The following is a 19,705-nucleotide window of genomic DNA, read 5'->3' as shown; positions in this document are numbered from 1 at the left end:
ATGAAAAATCTGACACGAGCCTTTAAATAAAAATGGTTTATTCTCTTTCAATATAGCTTTTTGTTCTATCCATAGCAGAAAAGAGCCTCCACGCCACTCAGTGCTTAAACCTGGAACTGGATCTCAGGTCACCACGAGTGTCGCGGTGACCGACGAACGTCTTTACAGCAGCGGCGCCGGCTAGACGCCGAGCCGACAACTGGTGCTTTGCTCCTTTTTAAAAACAGATGGGAGGGGTGTCGGGAGGGAATCGGAAAGGAAGGTGGAAGAGAGGAAGGAGAGGGACGAGGAGGAGGAGGGGGGGACAGGGTCAGATCTGAGTCCAGACCGGGTTTTGTTTGTGACTCGGACCAAGCAGCGCAGACTCCCCGGGCCTTTGTTGGGAGAAGTTGAATCCGTGCGTGTTTGTGTGTGCTGCTAATTTGACATCTTGCTCCAGTATGGCTGTTGATGTGGAGGCAGAGGTTTCTGCCACGAAAAGGTCACAAGTTGAGGTAACAAAGATTCTTCCTGAATGGGCCCACGACAAAAAAAAACAACAACAAAACAAACTACACGTTACCATTTTGTTCATCTTTTAGATAGGCGAGACTTTCATTGATCTAATTTAAAGCAGTTCATAAAATTAGTAAAAATATAAAATTGTCAAAATTGTTCTAAACTATTGAAAAAAACAGTTTATCGTCACATCGTACTCAGGAGACGCAAAGATCAGTTGACTGGATCACAGAAGCTGATGTGAGGTGGGTGGCCAGTTCATCCACGTGATGGAGAGAGTTCAGGTGAAAGGATGAACATTGGTTTGATATCTGAAAGGAGCTGCAGCGTCACCAGCTGGTCGAGCGCAAGATTGTTTATCTAGTTGCTTATTTGTTAACATTGAGCAACTTGCTTTGCTCAGTTATGTTTTTATTAAATTTTTTGTTGCATTTCAACTTGGGATCATTTCATGATTTCCCCCCCAAACTCGTAGGAGAGTTACTGAAACGTTCCTTTACCGTTTACTGAAATGTAAACAGTAAAGGAAATGTTTGTTTGTTGAATCTGCTTGTGGCTGTAAAGCTAAAACACTTTCACAAACTGATCCTCCTACACACTCCATCAGTGTGTGCGTGCTTTGTTTGCCTTCACCAACAAAGCTTAATGTTTACACTGCATATTAAAACAAAGGTGTGTGTGTGTGTGTGTGTACCTGCTCTCTGGTCATCATGTTGCATTGGAGCTGCTTATTGCCTTTGTGCCGTCTGTGTTGGCATTCACTTGTTCCTTCACCACAGGGTCTGAGGGACACAAACATACAGAAACTTCACATCTCGTCTTAGAGAAGTACGAGTAAATCTCACATGGTGATATGATTCTTTAATATTAAAGCAAAGGTGAGACGTTGCCGACGTGTAAAAACAGCCACATTCTAAGATGGGGAAACATCTGTTTAAAAACTAAAGATATTTTAAAAATAACCTTTCTTCACATTTAATTTATTTTAAAAGGGGTAGGATTAAAAGAGTTCCACTTCTTCCGACCCCCTTTTTGCAAATGTAACGCATATTGTAAAATCGGAGTGTGTCAAGGGATTTCTGGGTCACTCACTTGGACGAGTATCTTTTTTATTCATTTGGCTTGTTTCTCATTTCTTTGCACGTTAGAAAATAATTCGATGAAATGACCAAAATGACCATGTTATTACAGTATGCATTTTGATATTTACAATTTTGTGTGTGTATAGTTTAACATCAGTTAAAATGTCCCAGTCGTTATGATAGTAAAGCAGTTGGGTAATAAATGACCAGCTTCTTAAACTCTCTATATTCACTACAGACACAAGTCAACCATGACTATTTTAAATTAAATGAAACAAGCTTTTGTTTTGTTTTTTCCCTCCTCTGGTGATTGCGCAACTCCTCCGTCGGATTTCTGCTGGTGTGTCGGTGACCTGGTGTCACGGCGGGTTTGTACGAGAGTGCAGCGAGCGGAGTAACTAACAGAAGTATGGGTGCTGCATGGCCTCGGCCGCCGTCAGCCTCTGCTGGTGGTCGTAGCGCAGCAGCTTGTCCAGCAGGTCCAGAGCCTCGGGGCTCACCAGGTGCTGGTTCTCCGACTGGATGAACTGCTCCCAGCGCTTCCGGGTTTGCCTGGAAAACACGTGATCAAAAAGAGGCTGCGTGTGCGTCACACGACGACGACGACGACGGCTCGACTCGCACAATTCGAGCGTCTTCGAATCTCTGGACCGGCGTCTGCAGATACTCACTGTCCCAGCAGGTCTTTGAAGCGAGTGTCCAGCTCTATGTGATATTTGTGCAGATAGCCAAACAGCTCATCTGTGCCGAGAACTTTAGCGATGCGGACCAGCTGGAAAACCAGACACAATCGAAGGCTCCGTGAGACGAAAGCGATTTCCCCACAATGGTTTCACGCGTTTCATTTCTTGATCGTAGATGAAGTTTCCTCTCTCCAATAATAATTAAGAGTATTTCCATATTAAATCTTGTCCTTTCACTTTTCTGAACTCCGCTTTTTCTGACACACAGCCTCTACTATAAACTATACCAAGTGGATTTAAACAAGCGTGGCGGACTTTACATCTATGCATGTATTCATGTCCTTTACTCACCTGGTCATAATTGTCTTGACCGTGGAAAAATGGCTCCTTCAGAAAAATCATGCTGGCCAACATGCAGCCCAGACTCCACATGTCCAAACTATAGTCATACATCTTGGTGGTTGAAAGTGAGAAGGAGGGAGACATAAATACAAAATAAACACTTGGAATCGTTATAAAAGCACACAAAACGCCGGCGGGTGATTGTGCGTGAGAAGTACCTGATAGTCCACTAGCAGCTCAGGGCCTTTGAAATAGCGGGAGGCCACCCTGACGTTGTATTCCTGAGCGGGATGGTAAAATTCAGCCAAACCCCAGTCTATAAGACGCAGCTGAGCACAGAGAGGGCATGTGTTAACCATCAAGACACTTCCTGAGGAAAAATCACCTGAACAGCCCTCAATTTTTTTATAAAATTATAGTCCCAAAATGATGTTACATACGAGGAGATTCCAACTTAAATAGGTTAGTTTTACTAACACTAATGTGTGCTTAATTCAATTTTACTTACAACAAGTCATTTTTAAAAGACAATATCAACAAATACACATGAGCAAGAAGATTTTTTTTGCAACGGCAGAAAGGAAAAACTTCCGACAACGGGAAGAAACCCGCAGAACCAGAAAGTGTCGAATTTACAACCTGAGAACAGGCAAAAATCAATCACAACCTTGAGCTTCAACATTTAGTTACTGGTCCTGCATCTGATTACACAAATGAAACACGATCAGCACCTTCCTCATCTGGTGGTCGATCATCACGTTGTGGGGCTTCACATCCCTGTGCATGATGCCCATACTGTGACAGTAGTCCAGAGCCTGGGACAAGACGGGAGAGAGAAAACATGATCTGCATTGCAGCCCCGCATCACTGATCCACTTTCTGCTCGCTGTGCCTCTAAGTGGGTCACAGGGTTGACCAGAGGGATGAATGTTAAGTGGACCGAAAGCTGTGCAAGTATCATTCACGTAGTGATTCGTTTGTTTAAATTCAAAACACACAAACTTACAATCCTTGCAGACTGTGATCATCGTCATTGGTGGAATAGAATAGCTTGCTCCACATAGGAATAATTCCTACTCTCCTGATAACGTGTGTTTCTTATTAATTGAGTGACAACTATCATACTATGATTACTTCAGATTGAAAAGGACGCCCCTCCAGTAAGGAGTTTGCATATTTTCCCTGTGCCTATGAGGGGTGCTGAATTTAATAATTTCTACGAAGCATTGCGGAAGTGGACAATTCTGCATTGAGAACAAATAATAAATTACCTAATAATTTTTTTTCTTGATTTTCCGGCAGTGGAACAATAAAGTTCTTTAGTTAAAAACAACCTGTGACTACAGGACGTCATGCGTCGGCAACGGAATCCCTTCACTTATATTTCACAGGATTCATCCTTGATAGCAAATTGATGCAAAATAAACAGAGACCGATTATTTACTGATGACGCTACTGCAACACGGAGGGCGTTTGACGTAAATGCAAGTTAAGTTCAATACTGGAACTTTTCCATTTCATTTCTCATCTCTTCCATCAGAGGCCTGATCGCACGCAGACATCCTCCAACAGCTCGTCAGTTTCCCCCCACAGCAGTGAGATGAAATTACCTTGAGAAGCTCATACATGTAGTAACGGATATCGTAGTCTGTCAGCTTTTGGTAAAGCTCCTGTGGAGGAGAAGAAGAAACATGTTCACGTGTGAAATCCTCCCAAGAGGACTCATCAGTCGCGTCTGCACAAGTGCAACATTAAACCGGAGGGGTTATGCGTGTTATTAATAATGGATACTGATGCCTTTTCGCATGGATGGTAGTTGTGCAACTCAGGTACCTTAAAATCTGTGTTATTGATGCACTCAAAGACAAGCGCTGGTGTTCGGGACTGCAAAGAGAGGACAAACACATGGCTCAGCGCAGGAGAACAGCAGGTAGGTGGAGATCACCGTCATCCAGTTACAAGCATGGCTGGATTATCACGGCTGACATACATGCCCCACATGCAGGAGGAGAATTTAAAAAAAAAAAAAAAGAGAGAGAGAGAAAAGCCGTGACCCAGGGTTTCTCTCACTCACCACGGGATCTTTGACCGTGTCGACCAGGCGGATGATGTTGGTTCCTCCTCGCAGGTTTTCAAGGATCTTGATTTCGCGTTTGATTTTCTTCTTCTTAACAGGCTAATGGGAGAAAAGAAGCCTTTTTAAATCTCTCTCTTTTTTTTTTTAACGGACACTCTGGTCATTTTGACAAAGTAAAAACTGTTTGTAAAAGTTGGTTTTGGTCAGAGAAGCATGTGACTGGACGGTTGCTGGTTCAATTCCCCTGAGGTTATGATGGGAACTGTTGATTACTGTTTAGAAGGCCTTTAAACTCAGGAAACATTTTCACCCTGGACATGAGATTTCCTTTGCTTTTTGGAATCGTGTCAAATTTGGTTTAGTCTGTATGTTAATTTTGTTTCCTGCTTCCGTTTGTATAGTTTGGATCATTTTGTGTTTCTCTCCCCCCCCCCCCCCTCTATTGGACAAAGAAAGTAACTGTCCATTTTAGTGAAACACCCAGGAAGTGTTGCTCAAATACAAATTTCACCAAGAGAACGTCACTGAATGCTGCGGCTTCACAAACATACTTTATAAATTAATTCCGTCCTCTCCACAGAGCAGCTGCAGGCTTTTTCTTTAGACACTACAGATGCTTCAGTGAGTCTCCAAATGATTAACTGACGTGTAAATGCATTTGTTTATCTATGCATTGTTCGGCATGATTGGAGGCATTATTAAAATGTACATTTTGCTGTCTTAATCCTGGATGTTCATTGATTAATGTTAAATATTAATATTGAATTCTGTTGTCATTTTATATCAGAAACAATGTTTTTGCAATATTTTAAACACAAACTCATTGAGAAAAATTACACAATTTTATAATGAGTACTCATTTGTAGCCCTTAGGAAAAAGTTTCCAAATGCCATTCATTGTTAAGATATGAAAGCTTCAGAAATACACACAGAAACAGACTCTTGTTATGAGTGTAAAAGATATTTGACAAAAGTAGCCATGAAATGTCAAAACAACCACAAACACTGTGCCTAATATTTCCATTAATACTTCATTTTATCACTAAAGTCACATGAGTTTGTGGAGAGAAGCACTCAGTTTCCAATTATTTTAATTAATTAAATCCATTGATCTTTCTAAACATTCCAAACCATTTTTCAGGCAAGAATAAAAAAAACTAATATTTGAATCGTATAACATTTCCAGGAAATCCATGACTGTAACACCACTTCACACTAACACACGGATTCTGATGACTTTAGTAAATGGTTAATAGTTTCAGTGGGATTGTTCTGGAGTACATGACCACGAAGTTTACTGGAGAAGCCAGGACATCAACAATCCTGAACCCATGGTGCATCGTCGGCTTTAAGTCCAACATCATTTTCTTTATAAGAGCTGCCTGCATGTTGGTAGTTTTATCTCAGCATTTGTTGCTGCTTCTTATCGTCAGTTATTTGTTTAAACATCAAGTTTATTGTGGATGCTCCTACTGCTACCTGGACTAGTCATGTCTGGTTAAGTGCCTGCCTTTCAGTTTCACATATATTCACCATTATGAGAATCCATAGTGTCTTGTGATAGTTCAGAACTTTTTTTTTTATATTTTAAAAATCCACTAACACACTTGTACTTTTTACCTCGCACGTCTACTTCACATTCTGCAAATGTACTTTGTCGAAATGAAATCTTTCATAATTTCTTTTGGAAAAGGGAGAAGGGCCATTCCTCCCATCTGGACGATACAACTACACGGACATCAACAGGACTTCCTAATTGAGTCTAACTGAAGTAGCAGAAATGTTATTTCTCCAAGTAAATAGAAAGTTGGTAGACAGAACCAAAGGTAAAAGGTTAAAAAAAAAAGAAAAGGGAAGAATAATCCCAAGAATATACATCACATGCTCACTTTGAGGATTTTCACCACCACTTTGTCATTGTTGGTCACGTTTATAGCCTCGAACACTTCGCTGTACTTTCCTCTGCCCAGCTTACGGACCAGCTGGTAGTTGTCTTGATTGCTGTGGACAAGAGCGGAGACTGTGTTAAGACACCCGGACGCTCGGCTCGCCATCCCGCGCGCGTTACACTCGGCTGCCGTACCTCCAGTTTGGCACGTGTGCGTCGTAGTCCCAGTACTCCCGGTTCTTCTGTGTGTTGACCTCGGTGTACACCCGAGCCTTGCTGCTGGCCGGCGTGGATCCGGGCATCGCTAGCTTCGAGGCTCCGTGTCGGGGACCCCCACCTCCCGCTGAATACTTGTTGGTTCGATACTGGAGGGCGGCGCACCGACTCGCCTGATGACGCGACTCTAAGATCCCGGGGTCGTGCTTACCATCGGCTTTGGCCGCTTGCGCCCGCTGAGGAAAGGCTTCGGTCCGGTCCGACGCCGCCGCCGTGCAGACTGACAGAGCTAGGATGACTGACTGAGTGAGGCTCCTGAAGAGGAAGGTCTGCAGGGTGGGATAAAGAGCCGCCAGCTGCAGGGAGAAGGTCAGTTTAGGAAGGTGGGGAAAAAAAAAACCAACTCGAGGCATTAATCTGTTGTCACTTTGATTCTTAAGTCATTCGGTATAACTGGTTCACTGATTTAATAACTGCAGTTAAGTGTGCCAGCTATAATTATGTAGTCACTAAAAGTAATTAAAGGTCATTTAGTTTTGTAAGTTGCAGTTCAATTTCAACATTGAATACGTCGTTTGAGATTCATGGTTAATCTATTTTTACAATTTTGGGCCTAGTGTTATTGTACATTTAGAGATTTTCTGAGTCATTATAGTTTGTTTTTGTCATTTCTGTGTGGCTGAAGTTGTAATTTGGATCATTTTAGTCATTCTGCAGTTATTTCTAGTCACTTTGAAAATGCCGCTTCAAACCTTTTTCTTTTGAGGTCATACTTACCTTTGTGAGTAAGCTTGAGATTTTCACTTTAGGTTTTTTTTTTGTCTTGGTAATTTTTGGTGTCCACAATAGCTACTTGGGTTGTGTGAGGCTTCTTAACGAAATATTTCATGTCTCTTGAAGTTACACATTTTCAGAGATGTTGCTTCTGCTCATCATGCTGTGGTTTTATCATTTGCTGTGGGTTTGAAATTCCACATGATATGGAATGGTTACATATCAATTATATCTTCTACAGTGATTTTTACCTCATAGTTCTATGTAATCCTTATGTTGTAATGTCACTAAACTGATATTCTGTGAACAGTTTGTGTTTCAAGTGATAAGTCTTTCACTTCTCGGTTAATTTATGAGAGCATTCTATTACTTTAATGCATCATCTTATTGATTGCAGGTTCAGTGGTATAATGTACCTCTTGGTTGTCATTACAGGAATTTCAACAATGTTTCAGAGCGGAGTGCCAAACAAAAGGCCCGTGGGCCAAAACCGGCCCGCAAGAGGGTCCAACCCAGCCTGCCAAACCACCGAGCAAATAGTGAAAAAATTCTAAGAAAACATTGCTAATTTTTTAAACAAATATAGCAGACAACACTGACACCGGGGCTGAAAGATAGGCCGTCGGGGTAAATTAGTAAAAACTTGCATAATACAAGTGTGTCACAACACCGTTTCAACACATTTCATTCCATTTTGTACCAGAAACCATCATTAAAATTGGATTAATGTTAACATTATAGCCATTTTCAGTCGTAATTGTTTGGACATTTTCATTTCATATATTCTGCACCACAACAAAGAATTATATACGTTTCAGGTATAGTTTTTAGGTGCAATTGTTAAATTCGTTGCAGTATTTTACGTTCTGGTCCAGTCCAAATGAAACTGAAGCATTACGAGGCCCCTGAAATAAAACGAGTTTGACACCCCTGATTTAAATCCATATTTGTTTACAACGCCTCTTATTAATTGCAAGTCAAATACTGAAGTTTTCAAATTTTGCAGGTTGCTTTGGAGTCATTTTGTACCAGGGGGACATAAATATTTGGCTGCAATGGGTTTATTTAGTCTCTTTTTGTGGCGTATTTGGTATTTCTGTGGTCCAAGGCAGCAGACAATTAACCCATCAGTAGTTCAGACTGGATTAAATGGTGTCAGAACCGCTGTGTGACGGGTTTAAATCACGACTTGAGGTTTCAAACTAACCTCGAATGCGTTTAAAAGGCGTGTTTCGCACCGTGAGTCAGTTCTCGCCTCACTAACGAGCATCATCTCCGACACACCGAGGCTAACCGCCAGTGCTAACCAGTTAGCGTCACCTCGCGACCCGACTTGGCGCAAAACGTGAACATTTCACCCGGCGGAGCGGCGGCGCACAGACCCCGGCACAGTCAATTAATCACGCGGGGGAGCACTTCGGCGTCAATTTCCCCGAAACATTACCGACGGGAATTTCAGACAAGTGCGGCGAACAAGCGAAGCTAAAGTTAGCGGCTAACCTCGTCGTGCAAAGCTCGGTGCTCGGCTGAAGTCCCCCCGGCATGAACGCGGCGCTTAAGCTCGCTGCTTGCGGCGTTGTGGCCCTTCCGGCTCCCGATCAACCCACGATGTGGCCGAATTGTTTCTGCTCCGGAGATTTACCGATGTGGATCAGACGGAGGAGGGAGGCGGTGGCGGTTCATCTAGCGGCGGTTCGTTAGCAGAACCAGGATGAGCTTCGTTTTTGCAGTAAACATCCCCCGGAAGTAAACCGAGGCGCGAGGCTTGTCACGGAGAAGTAGACGTGATTAAAACTCCATGTTTCCTGAAAAGATGTGGAGCTCTGAACATATGCAGACAAGACACACGCTTCCCGAATGGAAATCACACGAAGTGGCGCTTAACAGAATCCTATATTTATAAGGTCGCAGTGGGCGAGTTAGCCAGGGACGGACAAAAAAAAAGCAGTGGGCCCAGGGTAAAGGCGTGTGAGGACCCCCCCCCCCTCAAAAAAAAACAACAACAACAAAAAAACCCACTAAAAATAATAGATATAAATTATAAAGTTATAATCAAAATTTGTGACAAATTAATATTACGGGGTTGTAAAGAGATACACATTAATTTTAACTTTAAATTCACTTAAAATTAGTACCCTGGAGTTGTTCCCACCTATAACGTTAAAGTTTTTCAAAGACAGAGATCGGAGACAGAGGAGAAAAAAAAAAGATTCAACTTGAGACCCACTATAAGATAACTATAAGAACTTGGTAACAGTACCAAGTTCCATCCATCCATCTTTCTCCTGCGCAAGGTCACGGCATGCTGGAGCCAATCCCAGCGACACCCTGAACAAGGGGTGGGAAATCCTGGTCCTGGAGGGCAGCAGCCCTGCATGTTTTAGATGTTTCCCTGCTCAAACACACCTGAGTTGACATGATGAGGCTCTGATGAAAGCTTGATAACGAGCCAATAATTGCTGTCAGCTGTGTTGATGTGAGGACACGTTGAAAACGTGCAGGACTCGAGGACCAGGATTGTCCACCCCTGCCCTGGACTGATCACCGGTTCATCACAGAGAGACAGACACATTAAAGTTTTTGGACTACGGGAGGAAATCAAGAGTGCCCACGCAGAAACCCACACAAATTAATTGAACTGGTGAATTGAACCCATGAACTTCCTAGTGTGAGGTGAGAGAACTAAAGATGAATGTGATGTAATTTGCATGGGTTGTATTGGAAAACATTTTCCCTGTGTACTTACCATCTTTAATGATCAAAAAGCCTGGGAAAACGCACAACTCAAGAACGTAGTGTTATGACTTCTATGGCTAAAGTTTTTGTACTTTTGTTCACCATCTTTGCTGCATTTTTTAACTTGTTCTGTGTATTTCATATTCCATTCTTATATATATATATATATTTTTTTTCTCTCAAAGAAATGTTAAATCTAGCCAGCATGACATTGTACAGGTGTTGCAGAGGTTACAGAACATAAAGTAACTGTAAAACGATGTTGCGGTTAAAGATAAGATATTGAAATAGCATCAGCAAACAAATCTATGGAAGTGAGTTTGCAAATATTAACAGCTTAAGACGCAAAAGGCTTTAACATCAATATCTAAAGAAAAACACTGTGCTAACAAGGATAATAGACTATTTTTCTTCTAAAAGAAATTTCTTTTTTTTTAAAGAGGCGATTGTAATATTTGCACAAACAAAACAAAAAGGAGGAAGTTGTTAATTAAAGGCTATTAACTTTCAGTGGTTCGGGTTATTTAATTAGTGGGGCGGGTGTTTATAATTTCAGAAAAAGGTCAGACGTTTGGCATTGCCTTAAACCGGATATGTTAACAACAGTGAGTCTACAAACACCCAATGTGGTTTATTACAATGGAGAAGTAAAGCAATCACAATAAACAATACCAGGTTATTTTCTTGTACCACATAGGCTATAATAATAAAAAAATAAAATTAAAAAAACACTTAAAAACTAGTTGATAAATGTTTCAGTGTGGAATATCTGAATAATCTTATTTTACACAAGACAAAAAAAAAAAAAAATCATTTGAGTTTCTCTAATATTTGGTCATATGTCTTTTAATGTGAATCCGGCCTATGTGAGGGGTTTCAACTGGGAGTCCAGACACGCAGAAACCCTGAAGATGAAGACGCTGCAAAACACAGGTGTCATAAGGGTGGTTTATTTTAATAGTCTGTATACAGTATTAACAGGAGCCTATATTGATAACCATATGTGTAAATTGAAGCTTCGTTACACGCGTGTGCCTCTTGGCAAAACAGACTCATCAGACCATGGCACACAGTTGCCCCCCCCCCCCCCCCCCCCCCTCCCCCAACCCCAACCTTAATCTTCAGTCAGCTCCCTTTGTCCTTGACCCCCCCCACCCCCCCAAAAACCCTTAAAAAAAACAAACACTTTCTGTTAAATATACTGCAATGATTGTACAGAATATAGAAATCCACACAGTAAACTAAAGTACACACACTTGTAATGTATTGAACTTCATCTCTGGTATAAACAGACACATACATGGCAAATGTTTCTGTTCGGTCCAGAACAGAAGGGGCAGGTTACAATCCCGTGGAAAGGCCAATTGATGGAAAAACAAACAAATATAATATTAATAATAATTAGAATAATAATATTACTTTTGTTAGAGCTATATCGCACAGTAACTAATGCAGCTAGACTGTGGCGTTTTTGAGTGACGTGATGCTCTGAAGTCATGTCGGGTTAAAACTCGTGAGGAGCGTCTTGGAAATGAAACTAAAGGTGGCTTGCTGAACACAGCAAGCTCATTCATAACGTGAATAGAAAAGCAGGTAACATATGCACTATACAGTTTTCAATGTTTACATAGCGTATACACACAATCTATAATATAACAGAGTAGACTATGCCATGAATCAGTAGTCATAAATATTACATTGTGCACGTTCTATTGCACATGTCAAGTGTTTGTAATGACAGTAGGTAAAAGGAGTTAAGTTACCTAGACGTCATTTGTTTTAATACAAAGATGCAACAACACAGAGTTTCATAGGACACTGGCTATACATTTTCACAAATCCACTTGTTTTGTTTTTTTTATCTCATATTCTTAGGATGTTTTCCTAAATAAACCAAACCTATAATACAACAGTGATATTAAAGTGTGATAAATATTCATGCACAAACAGATGAGTCTACCTAAGATCTACTATGTGAAAAGATACTGTTGCACGAGCCAGCTGCTGGAGGGGACGAGTTGGCCTTTTCGGCTATACCGAGACATTAAAATCAAACACAAGAATGAGTGACTGGTAGAAAAAGAATAAAACAATAATTAAAAAAGAAAATAAAAAGGCACATGGTGTGCAGGGGAGCATACACATGAGCACGCGCACGGAACTGGACAACAGCTGTCTGGACGTTCTTGCCAACTTTCTCAACAACAGGTTATACGACAGACAATCACATGCAACCACAGAATAAGGTCCCACACTTGATTACTAAACAAAATCAAGATCTTTCCACGTTTTACACATAGTCCATCGCTCTGAGCAAGTTTCTTTTTCGCCACACGTGTCCCAAAGTAACAAGAGGGATCCTAGTCGCCACTGTATGCCTGCCTTTCTACTCAACAAATAATGAGGATGAGTTCAGTCTGAACATGGCGAAAGAATTCATAATAAATGGATCATTAATTACAACCGGGTGAGTGGCGGCTGGCACACGGCGTGGGTTTATTTCATATCTGCTGCCCGGTGTCAAGGAGCAGCAGCTCGGTTCATGGGATGCAGGGCGCCTCCGGAAAACTCTCGCCTTCGGCGGTGTGTTGGACCGTGTGCTCCTGCAGGGCCGTGAGGTCCACAAAGCGCTCGCCGCACCACACACACTTGAACTGCGTCTCCCGCGAGTGGACGCTTTGATGCTTGGCAAGGTGCTCGCGCTGCTTGAAGCTCTTGTCGCAGCTCGCGCACTTAAAAGGCTTCTCCCCCGTGTGGACGCGGCGGTGGCGCTGCAGCTCCGACGAGTACCTGAAGCGCTTCTCGCAGTCGGGACACTTCAGCGGCTTCTCCCGGGTCGGGTCGCAGCGGTGCTGCACGAATTCGGAGGACGACACGAAGCGCTTGTCGCAGAGGGAGCACTTCAGCGGCTTCTCCGTGCAGTGCGAGTTTTGGTGGCGCTGCAGCGTGGAATTCTTTTTGTAACCCTTGCCGCACACGTCGCACTTGTAGGGCTTTTCCACTTCGCCGCCACATTTGTGCCGCAGGAGCTCGCCCGACTGACTGAAAGACTTCTGGCAGGACGCGCACTTAAAGAGACTCTCCATCCCGTGGACCTGCTGGTGGTAGAGCAGGTGGGACGGCTGCAGGAAGCCCTTGTCGCAGAGGTTGCATTTGAAAGGGCGATCGGCCGGGTTTTTGTGTGTGCGGCGGTGGCGAACGAGAGCGTACTGCTGTTTGAAACTCATCTGACACTCCTCGCACTGGAAAGGTCGCTCCTCGGAGTGAGTGCGCTCGTGCTGCCGCAGGTCAGACGGCCGCTTGAAGCTCTTGCCGCACGAGCCGCAGCGGAAAGGCCTTTCCCCTTCAGGCTGGCACTGATGGTGCAGGAGCTCCGACGACTCTTTAAAGTGCATCTCGCACAAATTGCACTTGAAGAGGTGCTCGCCCGAGTGAGCGTACATGTGCCGCACGAGGTGGGAGCGGTGCTTAAAACTCTTCTCGCACACGGCACATTTATACGGCCGCTCGGAGCTGTGAGTGCGCTGGTGGTGTGCCAGGTGCGAGGACTGGCTGAAGCTTTTATCACATGTGTCACATTTATACGGCTTTTCACCAGTATGTATCCTCTCGTGGCGCGTCAGCTCCGACAAATGCCGAAAGGATTTATGGCACACCGAGCACTTGTATGGCCGATCTGGTGCGGAAGCCTCAAACGAGGGGGGAGACGAGGCACTGATCGCTGCTCCGCCACCGGATGTCTCCCCAGTGGAGGGCTGCTGGGGGTTGGCAGCTGACGAGGTTGGGGTTGCATTTCCGGACCCGGGCCTGTAAGTTTTCTCACAGATGGAGCACTTCATCGGGTTGTTTCCGTTGCCGTGCGAGTTGTGATGCTGGGCCAGCGACGTGAGCAGGGAGAAGCCCATTTTGCAAACGCCACACACAAACGGCTTCTGCTCCACCTGCACACACTGGTGCTCCAGTAGGTCGGTGGCCTGGCTGAAGATCTTCATGCACTGCGTGCACTGAAACGACCGGTCCTGGCTCACCATGCACTGATGCTCGTGGGGGTTGGCCAGGTGAGAAATGTCGTGGCCGCAGGCGCCACACTTGTGCCCCCGTTCGCCCCCTACCTGCAGGCTGGGCTGCTGAGCCTGCACTGCATGCTGCTGGCCGTGTTGGGGCTGCTGCAGAGAGGTGTCCGGCTGCAGGACAACTCCATACACCGCACATCCCAGAGGGTTGTCAGTCCCCTGAGGGAGCGTGTGCACAACAGAAGGTGGAGCGACTGCATGCTGCTGCTGCTGCCACGCCTCCGTCATCCTGCCACTTCACATGCAAGGACTCAGTGCTCAGCAGAGGAGGGAGGCACCGAGAGCACCCAACTGAGAGGAAGATGGTGTGCTGGTTTTAAAATTTTGGCCAGCCCCGAGGCAGCAGCTCTGAGTCGGCTGTGTTCTTAAACGTCCTGTGATTGGTCAGATAAAGAAGAAAAACCTGGAGGGAAACAGAACATATTATCAATAGGCAGCAACTACACAAGTTTGGTGCACAACAATGGGCAATATTAACATGCAACTACCGTTCACATGATAACGCAATTGCAAACAGCATGGCAAGGCATAGAAACTAAAAACTGTTTGAGGTAGAATATCCAAATACAAGAAGAAATGTCTGACATTCAAGGTTAGCCTACTGACATGAACCTGAAATAACACCGAGTTTGCCAAACCATTAAAGTTTTCTTCCTCGATAACAAAATTCTTAAAGAGAGCATTTTCCAGCTAAACACATTTAATCGGCAGCCAGTATAATACAAGCACAGATAAATATTACAGCTGAGCGAGCCCAGAAAAATCACCGGGCTCGGTCTATTTCCTGGAGAGAACCTCAGCAATTTTAGTTAAATTAAACGTGATTCCTCATAGCAAAACGATGCAAATGGATTTAAAACGTGATGTTAGTCGTAATCGGGTCATCGGACGGGAGCGATACCGTTTCCTCTGGGCGGTGTGAAACACCAGCGACTCTCTTCCAGGATGTAGCCGACGTTAGCTCACCAGCTAACCGCTAGAAACGGCTAACGACATTAAACAACCGGGCTGCTCCGGTGAAGAACGCCGGGCGTCGTAAAAACAAAAAAAAACAACAAAAAAAAAAGAAAGAAAACAACCCACAAACCCCCAACGTTTTCGTCTCGTAACTAGGGTAATTGAATTCATGCATATAAAAAGGGTGGCTCCGCCTTGGAGCTCGGCTACATTTTCCGCTTTTATGAAAGGCCACAGTCGGCGGTTTGATCGGAGGCTCAGCGGCCAGCGGACCCCGAATCAAACTAGGCCGCCCAGAAGCTGCGGGGAGGAAAAATCGGCCTCCTGTCGCAGAGCCCCGCACATCTGCACGAATAAAAAACCAACCTCCCCTCCCGGCACCGGGGGGAAAAAAAAAAAAAAAAGAAGAAGAAGAAGAAGAAAACCCAACAACAACCCGCCATCACTCACTGGAGCCGCTTACGGATGCTCTCCGCTGCCGCCTTCGCTTCGGACTCGACAGGCGTCGGTGTTTTCGGGAGTCGGGGGAGGACCGGCGGTGGAGGGGATGCGGGTGAAGCCGGACGCCATCCTTCTGCAGACGGACGGACACCGGAAACTGCCGCGCAGCAAGGCACCGCCGCTGCAAACTGTTCCCCACCGGAGAAGGGACACACCGAGGGCTGATTGCTCCAGTCCGCCCGGAGGAGATTAGAAAAGAAAAAAGAAAAAGAAAAAACCTTTTTGAAGAGTTTCTGCAAAGATTATTCAAAGACACACAAAGGCCAATTGGAGACGGTTAAGGTTTTACAAATTGAAATGCTCGGATGCGTCGTCAGGGGGCGCCGTTTCGCTCCTGCGCACAATGTAAACACTGACAGCCTTACCTGAGACGCGGATGAAGAGAAGGCGACTGACGTTTTGCCAGAGCCCCCAAGTTTACAGAGCAACAAGAACACACTGATCATAAAGTATCATGAAAACACCTGTAAATTGCGTCAGGCTCCTCTCGGATCATCCAACTCAAGACTTCCTCACCCCTCTCCTCACTCTGGGTGTGCCTCAGAGCTTTGTCCTGGGGCTTTTTTTGTTCATCACCTACCGCCTTCACCTTGGTTATATCTTCCAATACCTAGCCATTGCCACTGAGATCCAAATCTGACTATTTTCGTATTCAAATTTGGACCAAATTCCACTTGAAGTGAAATGAATGGCTCAACTTAAACTTCCAAAAAATTAAACAGTAACATAAGATATTTTTTTCTTATTGGAGCCAAATGTACATTATCCAAAGTAAAAAAAAAAAAAAAAAAAAAATCATAATTGCTAGCTCCAAAGTTTCTATTAATCCATAAGTTTATAAGTCTGGGTGTCATCCTCAAGAGCTCATTATCATTTAATTTCCACATCAACAAATATAACTGGCCTGTATATCCCCATCTGTTGAAAATAACACCCTCCTCAACACTGCTTTTCTTGTTCACAGCCCGGTCACCTTGGTCGTGCCATGAAAAGCTTAGAAGCAGTCACTCACATAATCACCAAAGCCCTCGCTTTCCATCAGATCATCCCAGTCTTACTGCAACTCCACTGGCTCCCCGTTACATTCAGTAAAGAATGCAAAAATCCTTCTTTCTGCATTCAAGGCCATCCACCACCTCGTCCCTTCTGATCTGCAAGACTTCCTCCGTATTGCCACGTCCTTGTACTCCCTCAGATCCACCTACTCCATCCATGCCCTTCGTCTGTTTCAGCACCATCGGGAGTAAAGCTTTTAGCTCCTCTGCTCCCAAACTCTGGAAGTCACTCCCACTGGACATGTGCACCATATTGACTCACTTCATCCATCCAAACGCCGACTGAAAGTTCACCTATTCAGGATATCATGCATTCTGTAACAACTGTTTTATGTGTTATTTTATTATTTATTCTGTCCATCTTTGTACAATGTCTTTGGATGAAGTGGACTGTGCTTTAAATTAAATCATTATTAAACCCACTCTAAACTAAGTGTATTTCCCCCACACCATTACATACATTACATATTACTTTGAGATTTAGAACATCCATCCTTCCAACCATCCATCCATCCATCCATCCATCCAGACAATCACATATATGTTCAGTCATACCTCATATGCTCAGTCAGTTCAGAGTGACTGAGGTGAAGGAAACCAGAGAACACCCTGAAAAAAACCAATGTTGAAAACAGTGCCCACATTCAATTTTCATGTATGTTTGGGAGAAAATAAACTCTTTAAAATTGCAAGTTACATTTTTTATCCAGTATAATCCAATTAATGCAATCATTTTAAAATTTAGAATGTATAATGTAACTTATAGTATCATACAATCATTTAATAATGTAATAATGGCCATAGTGCAATAAACAGCAACAGATTTTTTTTTCATGAAAAGTGTTTTTTCAAGATGTAACTTGTTGGACTATCACAAATATTACACCACTATAGCCTGACTTGAGATGTAATTTTTATAGTTATAGTTAGTTATAGTGTATGTAGTTTATATTTTCTTCTTGACTGACTTCGTTGAAGTGGAATCCCTTGCCACAATAAAGACAGCAAACTCGTTAATTTCAAACATTTCATTATTTTCTCCACATTAACTTCGAAACAACCTCATAAACCAAAGAGTAAGAAAGAGCATGCTCGGGCATGCAATGATGTCACAACATGATGATGCCACTGGGTGCGAAGTATAAAACATACAGTAGCAGAGAGTTTCTTTTTATATCATTCAATAAACTCAGAGACGTTTCGGTATCCACTGAGAGATAAAAGCGAGCGTTTTATTTTACACTGCTGCTCTCCATGTCTCACGTAGCCTTGTGTTGTTGCTGGATAAGAGAGACAAGAGGGGGGAGAAAACTCACAAACTGACACCAGGTTGAGCAGGCTTTAAACAAACATGCTGAGAAAAAAAAAATCTCATCCGGCCCAAAGAAAGTGTCTTGGAAATGACACTGTAGAAACCCCGTTTGTTCCCTTTTTGACTGGTCCAAAAGGGCGACTGGGAAAGAGAGAGAGAGACAAAAACAGTGCATGCCATTTTTGGGTCAAGGAGGGAGGGGGGGGGGGGGGGGGGCATGGAGGGAGTGGGGGAGGGAGGGAGGCATGGAGGGGTAAGGAGGAAGGGGTCAAGGGTCACCTTGTCTTAAGTTTGAAGGTTATTTGTCTCCTCTTAGCCTGCCCACACGGGGTGTTTTTACCCAGGGTCGGGGCTTTTAAATAAATTTTGAGAAGGAAAAATGAATAAATACGAGGCACTCAGCATTCTCTCTGTCTTGCAAACTGCAAAAAAGTAACAAACTTGAATAATAATGACACATACACGTATATAGTAGAATTAGTGGTTATAACATAACAGTCTCAAGGCTGTACAAAGGGGGGGCAAGGTTGGATCCTCCTCACTATGTCAGCAGTAAAATGTGTTTTCATGTGTTTTTATTTGTTTTTGTTTTTTTTCTTTTTCTTGTTTTTGTTTTTGTTCTGCGTGCGAATGTGTGTGTTCGTAGTGTTTGACATAAAATTTCCACTTCACTAGTAATAAATTCAAAAAGTTCCTTGAAGGTTTGTAAGGCCTTTGCACACCGGGTTGATCTTGCTAGTCGACCTCATGTTTCCCCACAAAACACACTGCGCAGCATTAAAGCAAACAAATTGGTATTATTGGAGCTGTTGAAAATGAACACATCGTCACAAGAATGGTTGACGTGTCGCTTGTGTTTCTGCACCTTCAGGTGTTGCATTTGCTTCTAAATAGGTTAAAATACGTGCACTGATGTAGGTACCGTGTATGTTTGTTCATGTTTTTAGCGTGTCTTCACCAAGCTTTGCTTCTCATGCGTAAACCTAAACAAAAAAAGGCCAACAGGGTGCCAAATATAATTCTCGACGTGAAAGCAAGATTGCAACAAGTTTCCAAATCCCACTATGGCAAGGCTGTGAACCGTTCTGCCACACCCTTGGACCGACACCTCCTCTTGATGTTCTGACCCCACGCGTCCAGTTTATACAAAGAAATCCCAGCTGAAAGGCTGAGTACACAATTAACAGGCCACCAGTCTATAGAGAAAGAACACAAGACACTTGGCTTTTTTTTTTTTTTTTTTTTTTACAGCCAGTCACAAGATATTGCCTTAGTCTGTAAACACTTGACCCCTAACCTAACCAATCCTCTGTACACATGTCTAAAACCAATGCCTCATGCCTTAATAGGATTTGTATGTTTGCTCAGGGATGTTGTAACATATTGTGGTTAGCTATACACAACGTTACATGGCAGTTGGATTTGTTCCTTTCAATACATTGGCTGTCTATCAGAAAAGGTAAAAAAGAAAAAAAAAAGTCATTACAAAATTAGAATTCTATTGTTCTTGA

General features: G+C 43.4%; 2 protein-coding genes across 3 annotated transcripts; both read right to left on the bottom strand.

Annotated features, from left to right (window-relative positions):
* Window positions 1–39: 39 nt before the first annotated feature.
* Window positions 40–9,194, bottom strand: LOC308129745 (casein kinase II subunit alpha'-like). 2 transcript variants are annotated; one of them, XM_080495793.1, is made up of 13 exons: window positions 9,061–9,194; window positions 6,766–7,142; window positions 6,572–6,683; window positions 4,680–4,781; window positions 4,439–4,489; window positions 4,216–4,275; window positions 3,337–3,420; window positions 2,824–2,934; window positions 2,615–2,716; window positions 2,252–2,352; window positions 1,984–2,132; window positions 1,193–1,280; window positions 40–510 (listed from the first exon to the last, which is right to left on the bottom strand). In XM_080495793.1, exons 2-12 carry the CDS (start codon window positions 6,870–6,872, stop codon window positions 1,207–1,209), a joined length of 1,053 nt encoding a protein of 350 aa, XP_080351919.1. In that variant the 5' UTR covers window positions 6,873–7,142; window positions 9,061–9,194; the 3' UTR covers window positions 40–510; window positions 1,193–1,206. The 2 variants fall into 2 exon arrangements, with proteins under 2 accessions (XP_080351919.1, XP_080351918.1); XM_080495792.1 differs by lacking the exons at window positions 4,439–4,489; window positions 9,061–9,194 and having other exon boundaries at window positions 6,766–7,024.
* Window positions 9,195–11,473: 2,279 nt separating this feature from the next.
* On the bottom strand, window positions 11,474–15,901 carry LOC308132458 (uncharacterized protein). Its single transcript, XM_080499559.1, has 2 exons — window positions 15,777–15,901; window positions 11,474–14,772 (listed from the first exon to the last, which is right to left on the bottom strand). Exon 2 carries the CDS (start codon window positions 14,595–14,597, stop codon window positions 12,837–12,839), a length of 1,761 nt encoding a protein of 586 aa, XP_080355685.1. The 5' UTR covers window positions 14,598–14,772; window positions 15,777–15,901; the 3' UTR covers window positions 11,474–12,836.
* Window positions 15,902–19,705: the final 3,804 nt, after the last annotated feature.

The sequence above is a fragment of the Blennius ocellaris genome (assembly GCF_963422515.1).
Source record: "Blennius ocellaris genome assembly, chromosome: 1".
In the NCBI taxonomy this organism is placed as follows: domain Eukaryota; kingdom Metazoa; phylum Chordata; class Actinopteri; order Blenniiformes; family Blenniidae; genus Blennius; species Blennius ocellaris.
This window is presented reverse-complemented; position numbering and strand designations above follow the sequence as displayed.

What these genes read in the sequence shown, in the direction of transcription:
- LOC308129745 (XM_080495793.1), bottom strand. Translation starts at nt 6,872, where the DNA reads ATGCCCGGATCCACGCCGGCCAGCAGCAAGGCTCGGGTGTACACCGAG. An exon ending in AGCTGCTAGTGGACTATCAG is followed by an intron (nt 2,717 to 2,823) that starts GTACTTCTCACG and finishes TCAACCACCAAG; the next exon opens with ATGTATGACTATAGTTTGGA. An exon ending in GTCAAGACAATTATGACCAG is followed by an intron (nt 2,353 to 2,614) that starts GTGAGTAAAGGA and finishes CTGGTTTTCCAG; the next exon opens with CTGGTCCGCATCGCTAAAGT.
- LOC308132458 (XM_080499559.1), bottom strand. Translation starts at nt 14,597, where the DNA reads ATGACGGAGGCGTGGCAGCAGCAGCAGCATGCAGTCGCTCCACCTTCT.